The sequence below is a fragment of the Vigna unguiculata genome, chromosome 10, assembly GCF_037176805.1.
Source record: "Vigna unguiculata cultivar grain cowpea cultivar isolate G323 ecotype 2 chromosome 10, ASM3717680v1, whole genome shotgun sequence".
NCBI classification, from domain to species: Eukaryota; Viridiplantae; Streptophyta; class Magnoliopsida; order Fabales; family Fabaceae; genus Vigna; species Vigna unguiculata.
The window spans coordinates 51,296,474-51,323,850 of NC_140801.1; the positions used below are offsets into that span (position 1 = coordinate 51,296,474).

Sequence of the window (27,377 nt, forward strand, 5' to 3'; positions counted from 1 at the left end):
ATTCAAGTCCAGATTATATGATTTGTTATCAATAACACAGGAATTTGCATATGATGGAAAATATGAAAATATATGGAGTAAAATTTGACAGAACATCATAACAATCGGCTTGAAGCAATTTTAATCCTAGATATAATTTACATAATAAGTTTTCAGTGCTTTGCCAAGGAAAGCATATACAAATAGCCTTCCATATTTTCCTTCAAGTTCACATACTAATTACAAAGTGATAAGATCCACATCTAAAACTATAAAGGCACACAAAAAGACCAGGACAGCACAATAGTAAAGAGCAACTATTATATACTGTGTAATCACAGATGAGCTTAAAACACTAAAAGCAAGAACAATACCTGTTCATACAAATTTTTTGTATTCAGTTTAACCCGAAAGTGCTTTTCCAGAATTTCTTGAACAACAGACTTCTCATCCTCATCCCGTAGCCTTTCTGCCAAAAGATAATAGCCATCTTTGGCCAAATCTTCATTAGAGTTACCAAATCTCTGGGTACGATCAGCCCAACGAAACAAGTCTCGAGGTGTTATAAATCCATGTTTGCCAGCAAAGACTCGGCTACTCTGTCTGTGCAATCGAAGATCCTTCATCACTTCAACCATTTTTTCAGCATGACCTACATAGATTTTACATCTATCCTCCAGAATTTTGCTGAGCTCATTATCTGGAATTTCACCAACATGAATCTCAACAAAACGATTACGAAATGCCCGGGACAACATTTTGCGGCCACCATAAAGTGTAGGTGGATTTTGAGTAGCAAAAAGCATAAAGTTTGGATGAGCTTGAATCCTTTCTTGCAGCTCAGGAACAAAAAGCTCTCTGTTATCATCAAGCAATCGGTTCAATGCCTCCAACACATCAGATGGAGCCAAATTAAGCTCGTCAAGTACAATCCAGTGACCATTTCTTACAGCTTTAACCAAAACTCCTTCATTAAAAACAAGCTTTCCAGTAGTGTCAGTTATATAAGAACCAAGATACTCCTGCAAATCAGTATGTTCATGATTGTTTATTCTTACAAAATCATGACCAGTTATTGCAGCAAGATACCGAACAAGGCTAGTTTTCCCACTGGATGTGGGACCCTGTAAGAGGATGGGATATCTCATTAGAACAGCACGCGCCAAATTGCCAAGATGCTCCTGTACAGTTTTAGTTTGAACATAGTTCCCTGAAGATCCATCAGATTTGGACTTCTCTAAATAACGGGAAAGATGTACATGTGGAGGCATATGACCTCCTAACAGAAGAGATGATATTTTTTGCCTCATAATTTCAGCACTAGATCCATCCAACAAAGAAACGAAAAACATATTAAACCCATCATACAATGCCTTTTGCAATCCAAATTTTCTTTCTGCCTTCTGCATGTACTCCAGAGCACGATAAAGGGACCTTAAACTGTACTGAGGTTTCTGGTTGGCACCATCCTGCAACCTCTCTTCAGATTCCTTTTTCGCTTCTTTATAGAAAGAAACAATTTTATTAACCAGCTTTTGATCCATGTAGCCACTACTAATCAATTGACTAATAAATAGACTTAAATCCTCGTCATTCAAAACATCATCGACAAAATACTCAGTAAATCTACTCCTTAAAGAGAAGGGCAAATCCCGCTTCCCTGCATCTGTTGCTGGATTCATGCAGGCAAATACACGGAAATTTGGATGGCGATGTATATAATCTGTATCACCTCTTTCAGCTAAACATAGCACGCCATGTTCCCCTTCTAGAACACCAACAATTCTTTGCAAGGTTTCTGGAGGAGCCAAATTCACCTCATCAAGCAAAATCCACTCACCCTTTCTAAGTGCAGTAACAAAACTTCCTTCAACAAAAGAAAACATCATCGTTGAAGAAGGATTACTTTGACAGACATTATGTAGTTTTATACAAAATCTCTCCCAAGATTGGATTATTTGTTCTTCTAATGGCCTTTTACGCCTTTTGGAAGGACCAGGTTGTATAAGCTTAACGGACTTTCCAACAGCTATTTGCAATCCTTTCAACAGATCTTCCCCATTCTTATCAATCAAAAACTTCTTTCGATGACTTTCTATATACTCATGTAGATAAGTAATAAAGCCTCCATTATTCTAAACAGCAGCAAAGCAATAGAGCCATTAGCAAAGACAGGACACAAAAATATAAATCAAAAATCAAAAATAAATACCTTTACAGAAAATGTCTTGGTGAAGAGTTCTTTGAACTCTCTATAAAGGGACAAATAGACTGACTGAGCATCCATAGGCTTAAAACCCCCTAGTAAGTCAGCAACATCACTTTGCTGACTAAGATTCTGGAGAAAAAAACCACCATCATGTGTCTCTCAAACGCACTTCAAACACAATTATAAATGACAAAATAAAATAGAAAACAGAAAAAATCGTAACATACAAAAACTGTAAGCTTTTGGCCAAGCCTTAATGCCAAATTTTGGACAATGGTAGTCTTCCCAGTACCAGTTTCTCCAACCAAGAGTACAGGCTCATTATATTTCACAGAACATGCTATCCGCTCCAAAACATGCAAAGAACTACGAATCTCAACAAAAGGTCTTTTATGTTGTTGTAACTGCATTAAAACAAAAAATAGCAATCCCAACAGAAAATGAGACCTTCACCAAAATTGTATCATCATTTAAACTCAAAGTTGTCAACTGACTAGACTGAATACTTACAGGTTTTTCGGTGTACTGCAGGGAAACTCGGCCTATTCTTAAATATGTGACAGAGTCCTGCATTTAACATACAGAATTGAGAAACTGAGGTAGCAAAATTATGAATCAAAGATTGCAATTGCATTAGATAAAACCTGAATTATAGGTTTGTCTAAGGGATACAAGGTCTCAGCAGCAGAAACAGGTAATTTCCACAACTCAGCAATCTCTTTCATTACTGACAAACGATTTTTAATTGAAGACGAAGAGGATGCAAATATGTCAACAGCCTGAGATACAAGACAACAGTTAAACATGAACCAAGTCTAGGAAATATCTTATGAGGAAAATAAAAGATATAAGAACTTAAAAGTCAGACCTCCTTATACACACAAAAACATTGGTTTTCAGATAAGCTACCATCAAGGCTAAATCCTAAACCCGCAATCCTTTTGCACCATTTAAGGAGATCCCTGTCACGGATAATCAAAAGTCACATCAATAATTGAAAAATGACAAAACAAGCACGGTAAAAATATTATTAAATTAATTACCTTAATGAGAACCTGCAGGGGCGGTAAGCAGAAGTAGAACTTCCTGGGTGGAAACCCGCAAATTGAAGCATGGAAATATTGTTTACCGTTTCAAAGGTTTCTGCCAAAAAATGTACATGCATACATCCACACATATCTTCAGCAGCAATATAATAACGAATGCATCACTTAAAGTTCTTACAAAATAAACATGTGTTTGCATGAAACTACAGAATAACAAAATATCATATCAATACCTATGAGTTGGCTAACATGAAGCTCCAAATCCGGATACCTCGCTTTAAGTATCTCTTGCAAGTCTTTATTATCAAGAGGCGGAACCATCACTCTTCTCCAAAAGACACTAAATGAATTTTGACCTTCCAGAACAAAAAGGTCAGCATCTCATTTATAGTCCAAAAAAAGAGAAAAGAATAAAGTTTGTTCAACAAAAACAACTAAGTTTTCCCACTGTGAGGTGGATGGATTGAAAAGTATCAATAGTCTGCCAAATATCTAATAAAAGAAATTTTTACCATATGTAGGAGTAATTAATATATCTAGGCAATCATGATGTGTAGGCTAGGAGGTTGAGTGTTGGATAACCTCTAACCTAGCACCTAGCTGCAGCCTTTAGTTTTTCACCTTTTTTGTATCTCCTTCATCATATATATAAATATCAGGAATAGTAGAGGGAATTCTAATCAAGCCCTCAAACATATTTTGTCTGTTTTAATCTCAACTTGGTATCAGAGCGGGTCGATCCCGCTCTGGTTTCCGTCTGGTCTGTCCATTGGCACTTGTTGCCATCGTCCGCGGCTGTCCGCCGCTATTCGTCACTGTTAATCACCGTCTGTAGCTGTTCACTGCCATAAAACACTATCCAAAGCTACCCACTGTCACTGTTCACAAAACCGTCGCTGTCTGCCACTGTTCCGCCACTGTTCGCCGCCGGCCGCCGTCTCCGACCACCTCAGTTTTCGCCGGCGACCACTGGATCTGGAGCGCCTCTCCGAGCGACAGCCAACCCCACCGGTGCCGGAACCAGCCTCCCGTCGACGCGCCGCCACGCGCCGCTTCTCTCTCCGCTGCGAACAGGCGCGTGCAGCCCACGCGCCGCCTTCTGCTGCTCGGAACCTCACGGCGCCACCTCCGTAGCTCTCGCCGGAGTCTTCTGCTGCTGTTCCAACCCTCAAAACTCCGATTCAGTGAGGTCCAGACGTCACCCTTGCGGACATCTCCCTCGGTCGTTTAAAAATCTCCACTGTTTTTTGCGTTTCTGCGTTTCTACTCTCTGTTTTTTGTTCCCTTGATCAGAAATGGCCTCTGGAAGTGTTATTTCATTCTCTGGAAGTCCTTCCATTACTTCCGAGAAGCTAGATGGACAAAATTACCTCTCTTGGTCCGCTGCTGTCGAGATGTGGTTCCTTGGTCAAGGACATCATGACCACCTTGAGAAAGACGGAAGCCATGTGCCTCAAGAAAAAGCCGAACAGTGGAAGCAAGCAGATTTTCAATTGTGTGCCTTGTTGTGGCAATCCGTGGAGCCGAGACTGTTAATGTCTCTTAGGGCATTCAAAACATGTCACTCGTTTTGGAAGAGGACTCAGAATATCTATGCCAACGATATCCAACGCCTATATGATTCGGCGGACAAGTTGGCATCTCTGAAAATGACCAATCATGACATGATCTCCTTCATGAATGAAGCACAATCAGCCGTGGAAGACCTGCGGATGTTTCTCGAAGTCGACGCTTCAGATGAAATGAAGAAGAAGCTGGACAAATACTATATGGTGATGATTCTTCGCGCCATTCATCCAGACTTCAATCACATTAGAGATCAACTGTTGACCTCTCATGAGGTCCCTTCCATGGACACCCTGATCCAGCGTATGATTCGTGTCCCAAAAGTCCCAACACTTGAAATTCAAGAATCTCATGCTCGAGTAGATTCATCTGTTATGGCCGCTACTCGAGGAAGAGGAGGACGTGGACCTAGAGGAGGTGGACGTCCTCAATGCACGTATTGCAAGAGGATGGGTCACACTCAAGAAAACTGTTACTCCTTACATGGTTTTCCTTCTAAGACTGCTAATGTCTCTCAGGCTGACACTAAAGAGTCCAAATTCACTGAGGACGAGTATCAAGAGTACCTACGTCTCAAGTCCAGCAGCCTGACACAATCATCTCAAGCCCCGAGTACTTCAACAGCTTGCATTTCTCAATCCATTGACAGTCACCATTCATGGGTAATTGATTCCGGTGCTTCTGACCACATCTCTGGTAATACCTCTTTGTTCTCAACCATTTCATTTCAAGACAAACCTCATTTTATAACCCTTGCCAATGGCTCTAAAACTTCCTCAAAGGGAGTCGGTCGAGTCATCATGTCTCCCTCCCTCACTCTAAAATCTGTCCTTTTTGTCCCTAATTGTCCCTTTAATTTAATTTCCTTAAGCCAGTTAACCAAATTGTTCAACTGTTCAGTAACCTTTGATCACAAATCTTTTGTTATACAGGAGCGTGGTTCGGGGAGACAGATTGGAGAAGGATATGAAGCCGGCGGTTTATATCATTTTGGATCTCGTCCACGAGTGTCATGTGTTGCAGCTCCTAGTCCTAAAGTGTTACATGATCGACTTGGTCACCCTCATTTGTCTAAATTAAAAAAAAATGTGTCCTGAACTTAGTGGTCTCCACACCTTAGAATGTGAATCATGTCAACTAGGCAAACATGTTAGATCGCTTTTCCTAAAAAGTCTCTCTCACAATGTAATTCTAGTTTTTCCATCATTCATTCCGATATTTGGGGACCTAGTCGTATTTCGTCTTTTGGTTTTAAGTATTTTGTTACTTTCATTGATGAATTTTCACGATGTACTTGGGTTTATCTTATGAAAGATCGTTCTGAATTGTTATCCATCTTCACATCTTTTTTACACGAAATCAAGAACCAATTTGGTCGAGTAATCAAAATCTTAAGAAGTGACAATGCCAAAGAGTACTTCTCATCTGCTTTGTCTGCAGTTTTAAGTTCACATGGTATCTTGCATCAGTCCACTTGTCCACACACACCACAGCAAAACGGTATAGCAGAAAGAAAAAATCGACACTTGGTTGAAACTGCTCGCACACTTTTGCTTGGTGCTCATATCCCTGTCCATCATTGGGGAGATGCCCTCTTAACTGCATGTTTTCTTATTAATCGGATGCCTTCCTCCTCTCTCAATCATAAAGTCCCTGTCTCCATCTTGTTTCCAGATAACCCTCTTTTTCACATTCCTCCTCGGGTTTTTGGTTGTGTATGTTTTGTTCACGACCTGTCTCCAGGTCTAGATAAGCTTTCTGCTCGTGCTCTCAAATGTGTCTTCTTGGGCTATTCTCGTCTTCAAAAAGGGTATCGGTGTTACTCTCCTGAAACCAAGAAATACTACATGTCTGCCAATGTCACATTCTTTGAACAAACCCCTTATTTCTCTTCCTCTGTTCAAGACACTCATGTCATACAACAAGTCCTCCCTCTTCCTGTGGTTGAGTCCCCTGTCTCTGTCAACCCAAGTCCTACTCCACCTACTCCCGAGCCCCTATCCCCACCTACTGATACCTTCCCGAGTCCCGACCTCCCACACAGGACTCTGACGGATAGCCCAATTATCCAAGAATTTGGTGACTCCTCGACTTCAGATCCTTCTCCTTCGTCTCTTGCTCCCACGCCTCCTGATGAAGGTAATTCTGGTTGGCCCATTGCTCTCCGAAAAGGTATTCGTTCCACTCGGAACCCCCATCCTATTTATAATTTTCTTAGTTATCACAGATTGTCGCCTTTCTATTGTTCTTTTTTATCTTCAGTGTCTTCTGTTCCTATTCCCAAAAATGTGAAGGAAGCCCTTGATCATCCTGGATGGCGACAAGCCATGATTGCAGAAATGCAAGCTCTTGAACACAACCACACTTGGGAGCTCATGCCCCTCCCACCGGGCAAGAAGGCAGTTGGTTGTCGATGGGTATATGCAGTTAAGGTTGGCTCTGACGGTCAGGTTGATAGGCTCAAAGCCCGATTAGTTGCCAAAGGGTACACTCAGATTTATGGCCTTGACTATTGTGACACTTTCTCTCCTGTGGCGAAAATGACTGCTATTCGACTCTTCTTTGCAATGGCCGCCATTCGTCATTGGCCACTTCATCAATTGGATATCAAGAATGCTTTCCTTCATGGTGATCTTGAGGAGGAAGTCTACATGGAGCAACCCCCTGGATTTGTTGCTCAGGGGGAGTCTGGTATGGTGTGCAAATTGCATCGCTCTTTATACGGCCTCAAACAATCACCACGTGCCTGGTTTGGAAAATTCAGCTCCATTATTCAAAGTTTTGGGTTGAGACACAGTGAGGCAGATCACTCCGTCTTTTACTCGCATACTTCTCCTGGGAAATGTATCTACCTAATAGTATATGTTGATGATATAGTCATTACAGGAAATGATATTGTTGGCATATCTCAATTAAAGGAGCACTTGTGTAGGCATTTTCAAACCAAGGATTTGGGAAGCCTCAAATACTTCTTGGGCATTGAAGTGGCACAGTCTAAACATGGCATTGTAATCTCTCAAAGGAAGTATGCTCTTGATATCCTGCAAGAAACTGGTATGATTGATTGTAAACCAGTAGAGAGTCCTATGGACCCAAATCAAAAGTTAACAACTGAAGAAGGTGAATTATTCTCTGACCCTGAAAGATACAGGAGGCTGGTTGGAAAACTAATTTACCTCACCATTATAAGGCCAGATCTATCCTTTGCAGTTGGAGTGGTTAGTCAGTTTATGCAGTCTCCATGTGTTGGCCATTGGAATTCTATCATCCGCATTCTAAGGTACCTAAAAAAGGCTCCCGGGCAAGGGTTGTTATATGAAGATCGAGGAAGCTTTCATGTCTCTGGATATTGTGATGCGGATTGGGCAGGATCTCCTATGGACAGACGATCTACTACTGGATACTGTGTATTCCTTGGAGGTAATATTATTTCATGGAAAAGTAAGAAGCAGAGTGTAGTAGCTAGATCGACAGCTGAAGCTGAATATAGAGCCATGGCATCACTAACATGTGAACTTATATGGGTGAAGCAATTTCTTCAAGAACTTAAGTTTTGTGACATCAAGACTATGAAGATGTATTGCGATAATCAAGCTGCTCTCCACATTGCTTCAAATCCAGTGTTTCACGAGAGAACAAAACATATAGAAATAGACTGTCATTTTGTTCGTGAAAAGTTATTGGCAAAGGAAATATGTACTGAGTTTGTGGGATCGAATGACCAACTCGCAGACATGTTGACCAAGTCATTAAGAGGACCTCGAATTGAGTTTATTTGTTCCAAGCTGGGTACATACAATTTGTATGCTCCAGCTTGAGGGGGAGTGTAGGAGTAATTAATATATCTAGGCAATCATGATGTGTAGGCTAGGAGGTTGAGTGTTGGATAACCTCTAACCTAGCACCTAGCTGCAGCCTTTAGTTTTTCACCTTTTTTGTATCTCCTTCATCATATATATAAATATCAGGAATAGTAGAGGGAATTCTAATCAAGCCCTCAAACATATTTTGTCTGTTTTAATCTCAACTCCATATAAATATCCACAGTAAATGGAAGCAACAATAGGCCATAAAAACAGAAATGCATGCATCCTGGGAATTCACAGATGCGAAGAACTTGAAACAATATCATGTCGTGTTCCTTCAAAGATGCATGCATCATGTTTCAACATACTGTATCAAAGGACTGCATTTACTGTGGACTTCCACAAAATGTTGGTCTGGTTGTAGATCTATAGGACAGACACGAACACATACTTCACAAGCAATGCATTTATCAAATTCAAAATGTATTCGACCGCGAAAACGTTCTGATGAGATTATTTTTTCATAAGGATATTGAATAGTTACGGGTAACCTATTTGCATGAGATAAGGTAATCATGAGACCTTGACCAATATATCTAGCAGCTCGTATTATTTGTTCACTATAATTTATGAATTCAGTTACTATAAGGAACATATCGTGAATAGCTCTGAATATTTTTTTTCTTTCTCTTGTTTGGAAAGGAGTCATACTAAAGTACCAAATTAACATGGGCATCAAAAAAACTATCATGTCATAAAAATTATAATAAAATAAAAAAATTGAAAGATGTAAGGTAAAAACCTGCACTCTCAAATGTGTCAAGCTTAGAAACAGAAATAGTTGAAAAAATTCTAAAAGATTCAGCCACCCTTACTACCTGCAAAATATGTAATGTTCCAACAGTTAGTGACAATTACAGAGTAATGGACTGGAAAGTTGACATGAAATTTAGCACTTTGGTGACATTTACACTAGTTTCACCTAAATGTGGCACAAAAAAATGAAATAAAAAACATTTATTAGAAAATTGACATAGTTTACAAAGCAGATACTTTTTAGTGAAACGTGATTAGGGTTCATTGTGCACACAAGATAAATATTTTCACCTAGGTGCAGAATTTCATAATATATTTTGAAGGCTTTTAAGAAAACACAGACTATGATTTAATCAGAGTTTTAATGTATCTTAATGGAGAGACATGTCCATATTGAAGTTGTTCATAATTGTCAACTTGGCCTCTCTTTGGAGTTACACCGTCTCCACATATGGCTGTCTATTTAAAGTAGTTGAATAAATGTAATGGAGTAAAACAGTGTATATTTCTTACACTGTTACACCTTTACTACTGTATTTATAGAATACAAAGGGCAGAATATAAAGAGTGAAGGCACTGCCTTAAACCCTAACCCTAAAGTTGGGTTCCCATACATGAATAAAAAATGAAATAAAACATTACATTTCAACAAAAGTGAACAGCTTCACTACTATGCAGAGGCTAGTTTGTAGCATTTTAGTCACTTCTTCTACTTGTCCTACTGTTCTGCTTAAGTGGATTTCTTAACCTATGTGAGATTTACTTACCTTCGATCCTTCAAATAGAATATCCTAATCCAAAAAAAATGGAAACAGAATATCAAAACATTCAACACTTGGATAAAGTTTCAAAAAGAATGATCATTCTTTGAGACAACGACTTCAAAATGTGACACAAACATATCAAACATATCAAACTAAACCTGAAAAGACAACATATAACACACTGGACTCCAATAACATTATTTAAGAACTGTAAAGTGCAAAGAAATCACCTCCCCGTGTCCTGTTGCAAATGAACCAGCCCCTTCCAATAAAGGCACTAATATGGAGTGCAAATCAGATGGTGCTTTGTTGATATCCTCAAAAACAATCCACAACCCATTCTGCACAGCCTGAGATTAAGACAACAACAAGTATAATAAGAAGCATACTTCTAGGCATACATTGCAAGAAATCTGAATCAGGTTGATGATTAGATATGATAGTAACTATCAAAACAAACCTGGGTAAGTGACCCAGGCTGCCATCTAAACTCCCCGGGCCTATCTGTACAGACATAAGCTCCGACCAATGTTCTACCATCAATTTGGTCATCCATCTGGATGGATAGCACTGCAAATAAGAACATAAAAAATTATTGATGCAAACAAGAATAAAAGAAGAAATTTAGTGCAAGTTAGGTTCAACTTATTTCTGAAAATAAGCTCTTACTTTTACTAGCTTCCTCTTATAGATTTTGAAAAATAACTACATTAGTTTAAAAATTTAAGCATTTTCAAACATGCATTGATTGAGATGAAGATAAGGTAAAGAAAATATGCAATCCTCCAAAACAAACTATAAAATAGTAAACAATCAAAAAATAAACAATATGGAAGAACGCAAAAAAGCTTTGCACTGAATCAATGTCAAACACCAAATTAAAACAAAAACTTGACCTCCAATTCTACCAAAACCCTGAAAACTAATTAAAAATTGGAACACGGACCTAAGACACCAACATTCACTGGAAATGCTGATATAAAGAGCCATGAAAAAATATTAGACGAATAATGTAAAAACATATTACATGCAGAATTTGATCATGCACCACAAACTACACACATACCAAGGGAAAGAACCTAGCTTGACCTATTTATTTGAACCATATCCTCACTATTAACTCTACCAAGTATCATAATCCAAACAAAAGATTAGATCTTATATGAGTCTTCAATTTCAATAACTGTTCATCAAGAAAAAAGAATTCCTATACAAAGAACAACTGGAGTAAATTTTTATACAACAAATCCATAGTAAGATCAAGGCACCAAAACCTTTTTATTCAAGTGAGATGAAGAATTAATAGTGTCAAGGAGGCCCAAAAAGGGCTCTAGTTCAATATATTTCCCTTCACCTAAATCATGACGAAAAAAGTGAGTACAAAACCAGTCTATATAGTTTCCATTTTCCATTAAGCATGTAATGACAATTAATTTACCCATAGTCCAAACCACCCAGCTTCCCCGATAATATATATATATATATATATATATATATATATATATATATATATATATATATATATATATATATATATATATATACATTATATCCTCAATCAATCTGTAGACAAGGGAAAACAAATAATAATAACTAACCAGTAAATACTAAGGCATACCTTGATTTCCGCTATCCTGAGCCACCTTCGCAATAAGAGCAGATTTTCCAGAACCAGTGGGGCCATATAAAAGAACAGGCCACTTCTGACTGACTGCCAAAAGAACTCTATCATAACTTTTCTTCACCATTGAGGTCAATACAAATGTATTACTCAATGATATATCATCCCTAAAATTACAGAAGACGTCAAAATCAAGGGTAATCCAAATGAAATACGTAATATTATAATTTTTTCGAAGAAAAGCTACAAGAAAAAATAAAACAAGGAGAAGCATAAAAACATTCATCTCACTATAAAAGTAAGTGCATATATTCTAAAAACTAAAATCCCAATACATGTCAGAAACAACAGCATTTCAAATACGAATAATATAACATGTACCTTGTCGTAAGTCGTTGCCTCTTTAAATGTTGTGGCAACTCACGAAGTTTTGATGAACTAACAGGCAGATAATTAAAGCCAGAGGATTTTAAACAGTTCTCATTATTCAAATCCATGATTCTATCTGGGGAACTGGACACATAGTCTGCCATTGGCTTGACATAGCAACCAACTTTCTCTAGGGATGTGTCCTGACAGAACTCTTCCCAGCTGAATATGGAAAGTTGAAGATTTGTAATTAAGCATGCACTATATTTAAGTACAACATTTGGCCAAAAGTAAGGAAACATTACTAACCGCAATAGACAAGAAAAAGCTTCCTCAGCTCCAACATTCAGGTTTTCAGTGGCTTTATAACCTAATTTGAGCAGAACGCTCAATACCTGCACCCCACACCATTTAAGATCTGATTTGCATGATTCTCTTACGAGGTCAAGAAAACAAGACCAGTCCCAGAGCTTTGAGAAAATTTCACGTTCCATTAGAAGGAAACGGTATGATATTTGTGCAACATGCAGTTCATGGGTCTCCACCTGTGTTAAGGCATTACTTAGCAATATGCAGAAGCATGACTCCAAATTATTTCTCAAAAAAAAAACTTTACAAAGAAATATACTAACCATAACTTGTTTCAGTGCAAATCTTTCAAATGGAGCAGGAGCAAAATTGAAATAGCTTAATATAGAACTGCGTCAAGAAGCAAAGAAGAACACATAATGTTATTAAAAAATAAGCCAGAACAAACCAAGCTAGAAAAAGAAACTAAGATCGCTAAAACAATTACAGTAAACCAACAATACTAAAAGAACCGACATTTCTACTAATAGGAAGATAGATGATAACTAAATACCTCAAAACTAAGCTAAGCAGAGTACGAGCATTATGAACTATAATTTCATTTTAAAATAATAATAATAATAATATTGAAGTATACAAACTCATCATTTCCTTGAAAATTAAGAAATGGAAATCCTTTTCCTCCTTTCTATTCTTATTATTTACATGTATTTTTCTAACTCTTAAAATTATTAAATGGAGTGTTAGGGGATGAGCACAGCATTTCTTTTATTTAGGACAAAATGGAGGAACAAATACAAAGATAAGCATTGTTATTGAATAAGAGACTCGGGAATATTTGAACCTCAACAGAAAAGGACCCATGTCAAGAGCACGACAGAAAGCTAGACAGGCAAGCTCATGAAGATCCAGACCCCTTCCCTGTTGACTATAAAATTCTACTATATTCACGACCCCATCCAAAACACTGTCACGATCATCTTCACGAGCAGTGTCCTCGGGAATAGACCTCAAATTTGGCACAAGACGAAGCAAAGCAACAGCTTTATCTACAATGCATTGAGCGATCGGTCGGAAACAGCCCATCAACGGAATTGTATAACTCGGGTGCAGAAACACCCCTCCTAGCACATTAACAATTTCCTCTTCTGTCACCTCTCCCTGTCCAGAAAAGAAAAACATGATAAACAAAAAAAAATAATACGAAAGCAGAGTGTTTCTCTTATTGGTTAAAATTTAGGGAAGAGTGATAAATCATGGGTGGAGCTCATCAAACAAGAGTGGGATACACAAAAATTGTGTGGTTTCCAAAAGTTTCTAGAGTAGTACTAAGTTATCGGACTTTCTTGGACTTTCTTGTATTTTTAAATTTCAGTGTACAAAAATGCAGTTGAATTGTATTGAATTCTTAGCAAGAAGATTTCTCTCTTTTTGAACAAAATACTCTTCTTAAAAGAAAAAAAACAAACAATCAGCAATGGAGGCAATACCCTCTGTTCAAGTGACTCAAACTGCGGAAAACACTGGAGCTTTGGGCAACGATCGAGAAATCTCCGAAGTGAAGAATGAAGGTTGAAACTACCGTCAATAGCCATTTGAAGCTGAAACACTTATAATGAAATATGAGAAAAATAAATAGAAAATTTAGAAAACACTTTCGACCTATGAACTAGTTTTGACCTCGCTACAAATAGCGAAAGCAATCAAAAGAAAACAAAAGCGATTAAGTTAATTAGAGAAGGTTAAGATTGTGCTGTGAATGTTTGCCGCCTCCACCGCTGTCAAAGTCCGCGGCGAGTCTTCCACTCCGATAAATGGCTCTTCTCTTCGTCTCTGCTGTTGCTTGTGTCGTGCGGGGTTTTAGGGTTTAAGAGTCATTATATACGTTCTCTCCGTGAACCAACCGAATATGTGTTAAAATGAAAAAGAAAGTTTTAAAGGTAAAATATATATAGTTAATGTTTGGTAAAAAAAAAAAATAAAGAATAAAATATATACTTGATTGTAGATAAGAAAATGTCAAAAAGATTATATAGAGTTAATTTTAAGTATTATTGAAAGTGTGCATGGTAGATATGTTTTTATGTAGTTATTTAATTATACCAATTAAATATATTTTATTATAATTTGTAAAATCCTAGACCCTAAATCCAATAATAAAAATATAAAATAAAAACAATATATCATCAAGTTTTATCATAAAGATTCTTATAACAATTATATTTTAAAAGTAATGGATCTTAAAAGTTTGAATACATTAATTCAGTTTAGATAAAATAAAATTGGCATACCCTCTTACTAATATATATATATATATATATAAAATAAAAATACTTAGAGACAGCTAAAATTTTTTGGGAATCACTTTGAAAATTTTTCTTGAGGAAGTTGGTTAAAAAGAAATTTGATTTCAGTAAGTATCCTGAGTCTTGAACAACTGAGTGAACTGAACACAGAGGTGAAAAAAAGAAATTTTGGTTGAATTCATAATTAAACAGAATTAGGATATTAGTGCTGCATAGTTAGTCAAGATAATCAGTTGTAACAACAAGTGAGATACCAAGGAAATAAACCAGAAAACCCAGTGAGTGTGTGAATCCTTAAACAGTTTGAGTGTTTCCACTGTTTGTTGACAAATTGATATTGCTTGAGTTTTCACTTGATAACATCACATTTAAAGCATGGAAATGATTAAGGCAATTCTGTTGAATTTATAACTCAGTGCCAAATAGCCAACCTGTAAATAATCATCCTTTGTTGATAGCCCATTTGAGCCTAATTGTTTGAATTATGCACCTTAACCTTAACTTGAATTATTATCCTTTCCCTTTGCACACTTAGGGATAGAGAGCATAGGTGTATTTTTCAATTGTAAGGGTAATTGGTTGGTAGAATTGCACTTAAGGAAGAAAAGGGCTGAGTATCATAATTCACTCTCTAGTATTGTGTAGAAATGTATACATTTACTCAAAAAAAAAAAACAAAAAAAAAAGAACAAAAAGAGATAAGAGTGAATTATGAATGAAAGAGAAACTTGGTGTATTGAGGTCTGAATTATGAGGAATGGAGAGTAGAATTGGGTTTGAATTGTAGTTATGCTCTCTTTTCTAAGTTGTGCTTTTTGTGATCTTGAAAAACCATTATTCTTGAAAGCCTAGCCTCATTACAACCTTGAAAAGACCTTAAGATCCATGCTGATTGTGTGTTTGTGGTTGGATTGAAAATGACTAGCAATTTTGATTTGTTGAAATTCAGTGGAAAATGAGAGAGACACATGCCTGTGAGACTTAAGAGAGAATTTCCTTGGTTATAATCACTTGTTCTTACAATTAGTTTTCCTGAAAAATTGGCTGCACTCTTATCCTACTGCTGTTTGATAATTGGACTCACCATTTGCTTCTGATTTTGAATCTGTGGTTTGGAATGCAAAAGTTGTCTGGAAAGGAACTGTGAAAATGATTTCTCAATAACCAATTTCAGTTTTCGTTTTGAATGGCTGTTGATTTTGTTACTTTGCTTGAGGACAAGCAAGATGCTAGGTTGGGGGGAGTTGATAAGTGCCAAAATTTAGTAAAGATTCATAACAAACTCTGGCACTTATACTTTAAATTTGTGTTCATTTCATATTGATTCTCCCTAAATCTAAGTTTTAATCACATGCTTCCAAGTTTTGATTTAAAGAAATCATTTGATCCTATTTTGTGTGTTTTTCAGGAAAGATTAAAGAGAACTCAAGAAGAGTGAAGGAGAAAGTAAGAAATAGAGAAAATAGGGAAGGAATGCTGTTAACTTCGCTCAAAACCAAAGCATTCTCGCCTAAGCCAAAGCCACTACCGCCATTCTCGCTTAAGCGACGCAGAATCTCGCTTAAGCGAGAGTTCGTGCAGTGGGGACCCTCTCTTGCCCCCATACTCGCCCAAGCGAGCTCAGATGCTGCCAATCTCGCCTAAGCGAGACCCTTTTTTCAGCTTGAAGTACTCTTGCTCGCTTAAGCGAGATGTTGGCTTCAACACATCTCGCCTAAGCGAGAGGCTTTCTTTAGGATGAAGAATGCTGTCTCGCTCAAGCGAGACTTTGGTAGCTTGAGCGAGACTTCGTGGGTATATATTCTTCATGCATCAGAAAGTGATTTTTGAGCTTGGAATTTTGGGAGAGAAGAGGTCCGTGCTGCAGAGTTGATACCAGGAGCATCAGTTTCTCATTTTCTTCTTCTTCTTCTTCTTAGCTCATAGGATTTTGATAGCTACCATGAGTGGCTAATCTTCTCCGTGGGATTGAATGTAATCTACTCGAACTTGGATGTAATCTGGTGATATTTATATATAGCATTTCTGTTTTACTCAGTATTGGTATTATTGTTCTACTCTTAATGCTTACTTCTATCTGATCAATAGATGTTTTGATTTTGATTTTTAGATCTGACTGGAAAGTATTTCTGAAAATCTGATTTGAACAATGATACTTGATATACTGTGATGCTAGGAATAGATCTCAATATATCAATTGCTTTTAACACTCGACCGTAATGCTGGATAGTTTGTTGAATATGTGAGGAATCAATATTCAGGAAACCAATCTTATGAATTTTATACGCGAGGGATCGGTATAAATGATTTTTGAGTATGCATCAATATTGGTATTTTCAGATGTTATATTTTATATTCATCCAGATTACAGACAAGGGAGATAGATGAAATTCAATCCCAGTTTCTTTTACTGTATTTTTCTAAACTTTTCCGCTTTTACTGTATTAATTTTATGCAAAGGTTAATGTCAAATCAAATTTAAAATCTCTGTATATATATATGCTGATCGAGATAATTAATTATTTCAACTGAATCCGTTCCTCGTGGGTTCGACACTCTTACTTCAAATCATTATACTACAGTTGACTTTTGGTACGCTTGCCAAGAGATTCAACAAGTATTTTTGGCGCCGTTGCCGGGGAACGGTGTTCTTTTGAAATTTCTAGTTATCTCATCCAGCTTTGTGTATATTTTTCTTTATTAGATAGCTTATTAAATTTTCCCTTTATACTAATCCTTGCTTGAGCTGTTTGATTTATGCTCTTAAGAGGTCAGGTTCCTGAAGATCGATTAGCATTTGACCCGGAGATAGAAAAGACAGCTAGAAGGAACAGAGGCAAAAGCAAAAAGAAGCAAGGAAAGACAAGGGAAGAATCTTCCAGTACTTCCATCACACCTCAATCAGAAAACATGGAGAATCAGAGACCAGCTCCAGCCAGGAAGACACTTGGAGACTATGCTATGCAACAAGGGCCGAGATATTTTTCTAGCATAGCAATACCATCCACCACTAAAACTCTGGAGATGAAGCCAGCTTTCCTCAGCTTGATCAGTTCTCATCAATTCACTGGAATGGATAATGAAGATCCATACACTCATCTCTCTACATTCTATGAATTGATAGGAACCATGGGCTTTCAAGAAGGAGATCTTGAGCATGTATACATGCGGTTGTTTCCTTTTTCTTTGGCAGTTAAAGCAAAGGAATGGCTTAAGTCACATCCAAATCAGAGTTTGAATAGTTGGAAGGATGTTGAGGAGAAGTTTTTGAACAGATTCTTTCCACCATCTCGCTACATCAAAGCCAAAGCTGATATTTCAACGTTTAGGCAAGGACCAGATGAACCATTCTGTGAAGCTTGGGAGCGGTTCAATTCCTTATTGAGGAAATGCCCAAATCACGGATTTGAGGATATTGCTCAGTTGAACATATTCTATAATGGTCTGAGGCCTGACACCAAGATGATATTAGATGCAGCAGCAGGTGGAACAATGATGAGTGTAGATGCAGAACAAGCAACAAGAATCATTGAGGCATTAGCATCCACAGATCATCAAGCTCAGCATAATAGGCAAACTGTTCAGAGGAAGGGAGTGCTTGATCTTAGTACTACAGATGCGATCTTAGCTCAGAATAAGATTCTGACTCAACAGATTGAAGCACTGACAAAGCAGATGTCTAAATTACCAGAGCAGTTGCAAGTTGTGCAATCTTCTCCTAGTCAACAACCCATGAGATGTGACTTCTGTGGAGGAGATCATCCAAATGGTCATTGTTCTTATCAGAGTAGCTCACAAGGAGAAGTTCAATATGTGAGCAACCAAGGAAGACCAGGAAATTTCTCCAACAATAACAACTTTTCACAGGGGTGGAGAAACAATCCAAATCAGAATTTTGGATGGAAGCAAGATGCTGGTCCTTCAAACAGACAACCTCCTTATCAACAACAACAACAACATTATCCTTCGGTGCATGACAGAACATCTAAACTGGAGGATACTTTGGAAAAGTTTATGCAAGCTTCTTTGATTAATCAGAAGAATACAGAAGCTTCAATCAGAAATCTTGAAACACAGGTTGGACAGTTGGCAAAACAATTATCAGATCAGCAGACAAGTCAATTTTCAGCCAACACACAGACTAATCCAAAGGAGCATTGTAAATCTATTACCACTCGAAGTGGTAAAGTTGTGGGAAGAGGGATTGGAGACAACCTGGGTGTAGAGGAGGAGGTGTTGGAGGAAAAAGAGAGAGAGAATGAAAAAAATGAGTGTGAGGGAGAGGAAGAAAAAAATAAAAGAGAGTTTGTAAATAAGAGAGAAGAAAAGGAAGAAAAAAATAAAAGTGAGGAGAAAAAGAGGGAGAAGGGTGAGAAACAGGTGCCTCAGTTGAAGAGCCTGCCATACCCTCAAAATCCCTCCAAAAAAGACAAGGAAAGGCAGTTTGCAAGATTCATGGACATTTTCAAGCGACTGCAGATTAACATCCCCTTTGTGGAAGCTATGGAGCAGATGCCGACATATGCAACATTCATGAAAGAGCTCCTAACAAAAAAGAGAAGATTCTCTGAAGAGACAGTGGAGCTTGAAGCAGGGTGTAGTGCTATAATTCAGAAATCATTACCTCAGAAATCTAAAGACCCTGGGAGCTTCACTATTCCAGTTACAATCGGGACATTACCAGTGGGAAAGGCATTGCTTGATCTGGGTGCCAGTATAAATCTGATGCCTTTGTCTATGCTAAAGAGAATAGGAGATCTGGAAGTGAGGCCTACACGGATGACATTACAGCTAGCTGACAGATCCATGAAGTATCCCTATGGTGTGGCAGAGGATGTCTTGGTTAAGGTTGACAAATTCATGTTCCCAGTTAATTTTGTAGTAATGGATATTGAGGAAGACACTGAAGTTCCTCTAATACTGGGAAGACCTTTCATGAAGACGGCCAAGGTCATTATTGATGTCGATGATGGCAAATTAAAGGTCAGGGTGCAAGATGATGAAGTCAACTTTAATGTATTTGAAGCAATGCAGCACCCGAAGGACAAGCAACAATGCTTCAGGATGGATGTGATAGATGAAATTTTTCTATCATCCAGGAAACAATTGACAAAGGCAAGCCCATTAGAAAAAGCTTTGATTGGTGCTTGTGATGATCTGGAGGAAGATGAAGAAAAGGAAGTTGATGAATACCTAACACATCTGAATTCAGCAAAAGAAATTGAATCAAATGATATACAGCCGGAGAAATTGCAGCAAGAAAATAGAACTGAAAGTCAGAAGCTGGAGCTAAAGGTATTACCTCCTCATTTAAAATATGTGTTTCTTGCAGATGGAGGTAACAAACCAGTGGTGATTAGTAGTGCTTTAACGGCTTCTGAAGAAGAAAAGCTTATTTCAGTTCTTAAAGCCAACGAGGGTGCAATAGGTTGGACTTTATCTGATCTTAAAGGAATTAGTCCATCCTACTGTATGCACAGAATTCATATGGAGCAAGACTACAAGCCTGTAGCACAGCCTCAGCGGCGATTGAATCCAACCATGAAAGAGGTGGTCAAGAAAGAAGTAATGAAGTTACTTGATGCAGGTATGATCTATCCAATCTCTGACAGTGCCTGGGTCAGCCCGGTCCAGGTAGTTCCAAAAAAAGGAGGTATGACTGTTATTTGTAATGATAAAAATGAATTAATTCCTACTAGAACAGTCACAGGTTGGAGAATGTGTATAGATTATAGAAAATTAAATCAGGCCACTAGGAAAGATCATTTTCCTTTACCTTTCATGGATCAAATGCTAGAAAGGTTAGCAGGGCAAGCTTTCTATTGTTTTCTGGATGGATATTCTGGTTATAATCAAATTGCAGTGGATCCAGAAGACCAAGAAAAAACTGCTTTTACTTGTCCTTTTGGTGTGTTTGCTTACAGGAAAATGCCGTTTGGATTGTGTAACGCACCAGCAACCTTTCAACGATGCATGCTTGCAATTTTCTCGGACTTGGTGGAAAAATGCATAGAAGTCTTTATGGACGACTTCTCTGTATTTGGGGCTTCATTTGATCAATGCCTGGAAAACTTAAACACCGTACTGAAGCGGTGTGTTGATACTAATCTGGTTTTGAATTGGGAAAAGTGCCATTTTATGGTAACTGAAGGTGTGGTGCTGGGCCACAAAATCTCTGCTAAAGGTATTGAAGTTGATAAAGTTAAAGTGGAGATCATTGAAAAGCTGCCACCACCCAAAAATGTAAAGGGTATCAGGAGTTTTTTAGGCCATGCTGGGTTCTACAGACGATTCATCAAAGATTTCTCCAGAATTGCCAAACCACTCAGCAATCTGCTCAACAAGGATACACCTTTTAATTTTGATGTTGAATGTTTGCATGCATTTGAATTGTTAAAACAGAAATTGGTTTCAGCTCCTGTGATAATTGCTCCTGATTGGAATTTAGGCTTTGAGTTAATGTGTGATGCAAGTGACTATGCCATAGGAGCAGTTTTAGGACAGAGGAAATCCAAAGTTTTTCATGCTATACACTATGCTAGCAAAGTCCTTAATGAAGCTCAAATTAATTATGCAACAACTGAAAAGGAATTGCTAGCTATAGTTTATGCATTGGAAAAATTCAGAGCATATTTGATTGGTTCATCTATCACTGTATATACTGATCATGCTGCAATTAAATATTTGTTAACCAAATCTGATTCAAAACCAAGACTAATTAGATGGATCTTATTGTTGCAGGAATTTGATTTGGTGATCAAGGACAAAAAGGGAAGTGAAAACTTTGTAGCTGATCATTTGTCTAGATTGGTGAATACTGAGGTGACCAACACTCAATCAGAGGTGCAGGAGGAGTTTCCTGATGAAAAATTGATGATGGTGCAAGAAAGGCCATGGTTTGCTGACATGGCCAATTTCAAAGCTGCAGGGGTCATACCTGAAGATTTTAATTGGCACCAGAAGAGGAAATTCCTGAAAGATGCACACCAATATGTGTGGGATGATCCTCATTTGTTCAAAATTGGAGCTGATCAATTGTTGAGAAGGTGTGTATCCGATGATGAGGCAAAAAGCATTTTGTGGCACTGTCATAGTTCCCCATATGGAGGGCACTTTAATGGAGAGAGGACAGCTGCAAAAGTCCTCCAGTCTGGATTTTATTGGCCTACCTTATTCAAAGACGCACACAAATATGTGCAACATTGCAACAGCTGTCAGAGAATAGGGGGAATCTCAAAAAGACATGAAATGCCACTGAATATCATTTTAGAGGTTGAGGCTTTTGATTGTTGGGGAATTGACTTTGTGGGACCACTGCCATCTTCTTTCTCAAATGAATACATTTTGGTGGCAGTTGATTATGTGACGAAGTGGGTTGAAGCAGTAGCAGCTCCTAAGGCCGATGCCAAAACTGTAATCAAATTTCTCAAGCGGAACATCTTTTGCAGGTTTGGTACTCCAAGAGTGTTGATTAGTGATGGTGGTTCACACTTTTGCAATGCTCAACTTCAGAAATGTTTGGAACATTATGGAGTGCGGCATAAAATTGCATCACCTTATCATCCACAAACCAATGGACAAGCGGAGGTGTCAAACAGGGAAATCAAGCGTATTCTAGAGAAGACTGTAGCATCTTCAAGAAAAGATTGGTCAATGAAGTTGGATGATGCACTCTGGGCATACAGAACTGCTTATAAATCTCCCACAGGTTTATCCCCATTCCAGCTGGTATATGGTAAGTCATGTCACTTACCGGTTGAACTGGAGCACAAGGCATTCTGGGCCTTGAAATTCTTGAATTTTGATCCAAAGGCAGCAGGAGAAAAGAGAAAATTACAGCTGCAAGAATTGGAAGAAATGAGACTCAGCGCTTATGAGTCCTCTAAGCTCTACAAGGAAAAGATGAAAGCTTATCATGATAAGAAAATTCTCAAAAGAGAATTTTATCCTGGTCAATCAGTGTTATTGTTCAATTCCAGGTTGAGGCTATTCCCTGGAAAGCTAAAATCAAAATGGTCAGGACCATTTCTTGTCAAGAATGTGAGACCTTATGGAGCCATTGAACTAGAGGATCCTGAATCTAAAAGGAGCTGGGTTGTAAACGGGCAAAGGTTGAAGCCCTATCTTGGTGGTGAGATTGATAGGCTCGCCACAATCATTCAACTTGATGAACCTTAAATGAAACAGGCGTCAGGCTCGTGACGTTAAACAAGCGCTTCCTGGGAGGCAACCCAGTGTTTTAATTATGTTTTTGCACTTCAATTTCATCTTTTGTGTGATTAAATGTGTTTGTGTATGTAATTATGTGTTTGTGTTTATAGCTCTATGTTTGTGTGTAAAAAGGTGAATTTTAGCATCCAATCATCTCAATAAGGCAAACCATGCAATTTTGGTTGTTTTTAAACAAAACTGGTATGCTAGGCATGGGAATGAGTTTTGGTGCCAGAATTGAGATCATCAAATGTTAAAAATTGCCTTGTTTTGGCCAAATTGTGAAATTTGAGTTTAAAAGCTTGATTTTGAGTTTGTTGATGTGAAACTTTTTGGAATGATAGAGAATTGACTGAAGTATGGTTTGATGCGTGTTTTAGAGTTATTTGGATTGAAAGGATCATGAATCAAGTGAGGAGAAGTTGAGCAAAAATTTGAGAAGTGGCAAAATCAGAGTTTTCCAAAACTGCACAAAATCTCGCCCAAGCTAAACATGTCTCGCCTGGGCGATATATGCAGAACCTGAGCTAACCAAGTTTGCTGATATACTCGCTTAAGCGAGTAGTATCTCGCCTGGGCGAGAATGCCCTGCACCAGGGGTGTTTTGGGCGAAACAGTCTCGCCTGCGCGAGACTTTTAATTTTTTCCTCTCACGCTCATCTCGCTTAAGCGAGCCATTCTCGCTTAAGCGAGAATTCGCGTTTAAGTGAGGGACAGTGGCAGATTTGTTCACTTTCTCTCTTCTCTCCAAACCCTCGCTCACCTTCTCTTCTCTTCAATTTTGAGCGCGCCACAATTCAGTCTTTTCTCTGCATTTTAGCTCCTAATTTTCGGCTTCTCTTTGCTAATTCCTTTTTAAGGTAAACTCTACCTCTCATTCTCTTCAATTTCACCAAGCATAATCACGTTTTTGTGTTTTTGTAAACCCTAGGTAGTATCCATGCTATAATTTGATGCATTTTGTGTTTATACTGTGGGGTTTAGTTTGAATTGATGCTGAAATTGAAAAATGTGGGTTGCTTATGGTTGACTTGTTTCAAAATTTTTCACCATTTGAAAATGCACTCCATGTGTTTGATAAAATGCCCTACTTAAAATGCCATGTTGAAATTGTTCTTGTTTGTGATTGGTTAGTGAATTAAGCTGAATTGGTCATGTTTTTGGTGGTTAATTCTCATACTTGCAGGTCAATGGGTAAAACGAAGACAACAGCTAAACATCCCGTTATTGAGACCAATAAAGGGAAGAGGAGAAGACGTGCAAGTAGCTCTTCTCCTGAAAGGCCAATAACCAACCGTTTTAGAGACCCCGAAAGAGAAGAACGTTATGAAAAGATAAAGAACTGGGTCTTTATCAAAGAAAGAAAGGTGGTTCTACTTCCAGATGAATATGATCCTTTCTTGAATGGCCTTATCAGGAGAAACTGGATGAAGTTGGCTGACCCGCTTCCCAAATTTGACCCAGAAATTGTCAGGGAATTCTATGCAAATGCTTATTCTGAGGACAATCCTGGTGAAAAGAGATCTAAAGTTAGGGGAAGGTGGGTAAATTATGATCGAGCTGCTATCAGTGAGTTCCTTGGTAATCCACTACCTTTACAACCAGGGCAACGCTGTGACTTCACAACAAGAAGGAGGAGTCATGAACCTTATGACGAAAATGAAGTGGCCCTCCTTATATGCGCTGCAAATCGATCTTATCAAGTCGGACCCACTGGAAATCCCCTCAGAATTCTAAGAGGGGATATGAAAACATTAGCCCAAGTCTGGACCACATTCTTACTTGCAAACATAGTGCCCATTGGTCATGTGTCAGACTTGAACGTGCCTAGATGTCATCTCCTTTATTGCATAATGAGGGAGGATCTCACTGTTGACGTCGCCACAATTATATCTGAAGAGATCCACAAATTTGTGAGATACGAAGTCAACAGTAGGAATGACAAGGCAAAAGGTGCTTTGGGTTTTCCGGCCTTGATCACAGCTCTTTGCCAGGAACAAGGGGTGGAGGTAGACCTAACTGAAAAGATAAGACCTTCAATTACCAAGAAATTCATTGAACATTTTTGTACTCACCCAGAGGACTTGGAGCAGCAAGAAGAGCCCCAGTTGGACCAACAAGCTGAAGACCAACCAGCTGAAGACCAACCAGCAAGAGAAGAACAACAAACAGGGCCCACACAGCAACCTCAGCTCAACATGAATAATGAATTGCTTGAGCAGATGAGATATCTGAGGTTGCAGATGGAGCACACTCACCAGCAAAATGCTTCTATTCATAGAGGACAACTCCACCTTCAGGAGTACCTCTATCACAATGTCCGCAGACCATACCCAGGCATAACTCCACCAGAATTCTTCACTTATCTACAGTGGCCTGGGGACAGTCCTATTTTCCCAGGGGGAGGTGGACCTGATGCAGGTGAGGGACCATCAGGAGCTGCTGACACAGATGGAGCAGACATTGAGGATGAGATTGATTTTGGAGGAGATTGATCCACATCACCATTCCACCCTTCAAACTCTATAAATACGGTTTCATTGTTCTTTTTCTTTTAGTATTTTGCAGTATTTATGTAATTATTACTATTTTGCTTTAGTTGTTTTGGCTAGAATGTTATATTTTCTAGTTGATTAACTGTTTAACTTTACTTTTTGGCTTAGTATTTTGTGCATAATACTTAGAGACAGCTAAAATTTTTTGGGAATCACTTTGAAAATTTTTCTTGAGGAAGTTGGTTAAAAAGAAATTTGATTTCAGTAAGTATCCTGAGTCTTGAACAACTGAGTGAACTGAACACAGAGGTGAAAAAAAGAAATTTTGGTTGAATTCATAATTAAACAGAATTAGGATATTAGTGCTGCATAGTTAGTCAAGATAATCAGTTGTAACAACAAGTGAGATACCAAGGAAATAAACCAGAAAACCCAGTGAGTGTGTGAATCCTTAAACAGTTTGAGTGTTTCCACTGTTTGTTGACAAATTGATATTGCTTGAGTTTTCACTTGATAACATCACATTTAAAGCATGGAAATGATTAAGGCAATTTTGTTGAATTTATAACTCAGTGCCAAATAGCCAACCTGTAAATAATCATCCTTTGTTGATAGCCCATTTGAGCCTAATTGTTTGAATTATGCACCTTAACCTTAACTTGAATTATTATCCTTTCCCTTTGCACACTTAGGGATAGAGAGCATAGGTGTATTTTTCAATTGTAAGGGTAATTGGTTGGTAGAATTGCACTTAAGGAAGAAAAGGGCTGAGTATCATAATTCACTCTCTAGTATTGTGTAGAAATGTATACATTTACTCAAAAAAAAAAACAAAAAAAAAAGAACAAAAAGAGATAAGAGTGAATTATGAATGAAAGAGAAACTTGGTGTATTGAGGTCTGAATTATGAGGAATGGAGAGTAGAATTGGGTTTGAATTGTAGTTATGCTCTCTTTTCTAAGTTGTGCTTTTTGTGATCTTGAAAAACCATTATTCTTGAAAGCCTAGCCTCATTACAACCTTGAAAAGACCTTAAGATCCATGCTGATTGTGTGTTTGTGGTTGGATTGAAAATGACTAGCAATTTTGATTTGTTGAAATTCAGTGGAAAATGAGAGAGACACATGCCTGTGAGACTTAAGAGAGAATTTCCTTGGTTATAATCACTTGTTCTTACAATTAGTTTTCCTGAAAAATTGGCTGCACTCTTATCCTACTGCTGTTTGATAATTGGACTCACCATTTGCTTCTGATTTTGAATCTGTGGTTTGGAATGCAAAAGTTGTCTGGAAAGGAACTGTGAAAATGATTTCTCAATAACCAATTTCAGTTTTCGTTTTGAATGGCTGTTGATTTTGTTACTTTGCTTGAGGACAAGCAAGATGCTAGGTTGGGGGGAGTTGATAAGTGCCAAAATTTAGTAAAGATTCATAACAAACTCTGGCACTTATACTTTAAATTTGTGTTCATTTCATATTGATTCTCCCTAAATCTAAGTTTTAATCACATGCTTCCAAGTTTTGATTTAAAGAAATCATTTGATCCTATTTTGTGTGTTTTTCAGGAAAGATTAAAGAGAACTCAAGAAGAGTGAAGGAGAAAGTAAGAAATAGAGAAAATAGGGAAGGAATGCTGTTAACTTCGCTCAAAACCAAAGCATTCTCGCCTAAGCCAAAGCCACTACCGCCATTCTCGCTTAAGCGACGCAGAATCTCGCTTAAGCGAGAGTTCGTGCAGTGGGGACCCTCTCTTGCCCCCATACTCGCCCAAGCGAGCTCAGATGCTGCCAATCTCGCCTAAGCGAGACCCTTTTTTCAGCTTGAAGTACTCTTGCTCGCTTAAGCGAGATGTTGGCTTCAACACATCTCGCCTAAGCGAGA

General features: G+C 38.1%; 2 protein-coding genes, 1 non-coding gene and 1 pseudogene across 4 annotated transcripts in view; 2 read left to right on the forward strand and 2 right to left on the reverse strand.

The window, feature by feature from the left end:
- Positions 1-14,339, reverse strand: part of LOC114166203 (midasin-like protein) — a 45,377-nt gene extending 31,038 nt beyond the window's left edge. For both annotated transcript variants that reach the window (XM_085668099.1, XM_028050895.2), the window contains exons 1-17: positions 13,976-14,339; positions 13,330-13,646; positions 12,809-12,875; positions 12,486-12,721; positions 12,189-12,398; positions 11,805-11,974; positions 10,647-10,756; positions 10,417-10,536; positions 9,409-9,484; positions 3,468-3,590; positions 3,232-3,331; positions 3,057-3,150; positions 2,833-2,967; positions 2,699-2,755; positions 2,416-2,592; positions 2,192-2,317; positions 354-2,114 (exon numbers count right to left, since the gene is read on the reverse strand). In XM_085668099.1, the coding sequence (XP_085524225.1) occupies positions 354-2,114; positions 2,192-2,317; positions 2,416-2,592; positions 2,699-2,755; positions 2,833-2,967; positions 3,057-3,150; positions 3,232-3,331; positions 3,468-3,590; positions 9,409-9,484; positions 10,417-10,536; positions 10,647-10,756; positions 11,805-11,974; positions 12,189-12,398; positions 12,486-12,721; positions 12,809-12,875; positions 13,330-13,646; positions 13,976-14,080 (3,984 nt within the window). In that variant the 5' untranslated portion in view covers positions 14,081-14,339. The remainder of the gene's footprint in view (positions 1-353; positions 2,115-2,191; positions 2,318-2,415; positions 2,593-2,698; positions 2,756-2,832; positions 2,968-3,056; positions 3,151-3,231; positions 3,332-3,467; positions 3,591-9,408; positions 9,485-10,416; positions 10,537-10,646; positions 10,757-11,804; positions 11,975-12,188; positions 12,399-12,485; positions 12,722-12,808; positions 12,876-13,329; positions 13,647-13,975) is intronic.
- On the forward strand, positions 7,857-8,654 carry LOC146883412 (secreted RxLR effector protein 161 pseudogene; annotated as a pseudogene).
- Positions 14,340-17,537: 3,198 nt separating the features above from the next.
- On the forward strand, positions 17,538-23,194 carry LOC114165651 (uncharacterized). The gene is made up of 2 exons (XM_085667600.1): positions 17,538-19,972; positions 22,517-23,194. Exons 1-2 carry the CDS (start codon positions 17,549-17,551, stop codon positions 22,967-22,969), a joined length of 2,877 nt encoding a protein of 958 aa, XP_085523726.1. The 5' UTR covers positions 17,538-17,548; the 3' UTR covers positions 22,970-23,194.
- Positions 18,092-18,198, reverse strand: LOC114167965 (small nucleolar RNA R71). The gene has a single exon (XR_003600563.1). It is a non-coding gene; the product is annotated as a small nucleolar RNA R71 (small nucleolar RNA).
- Positions 23,195-27,377: the final 4,183 nt, after the last annotated feature.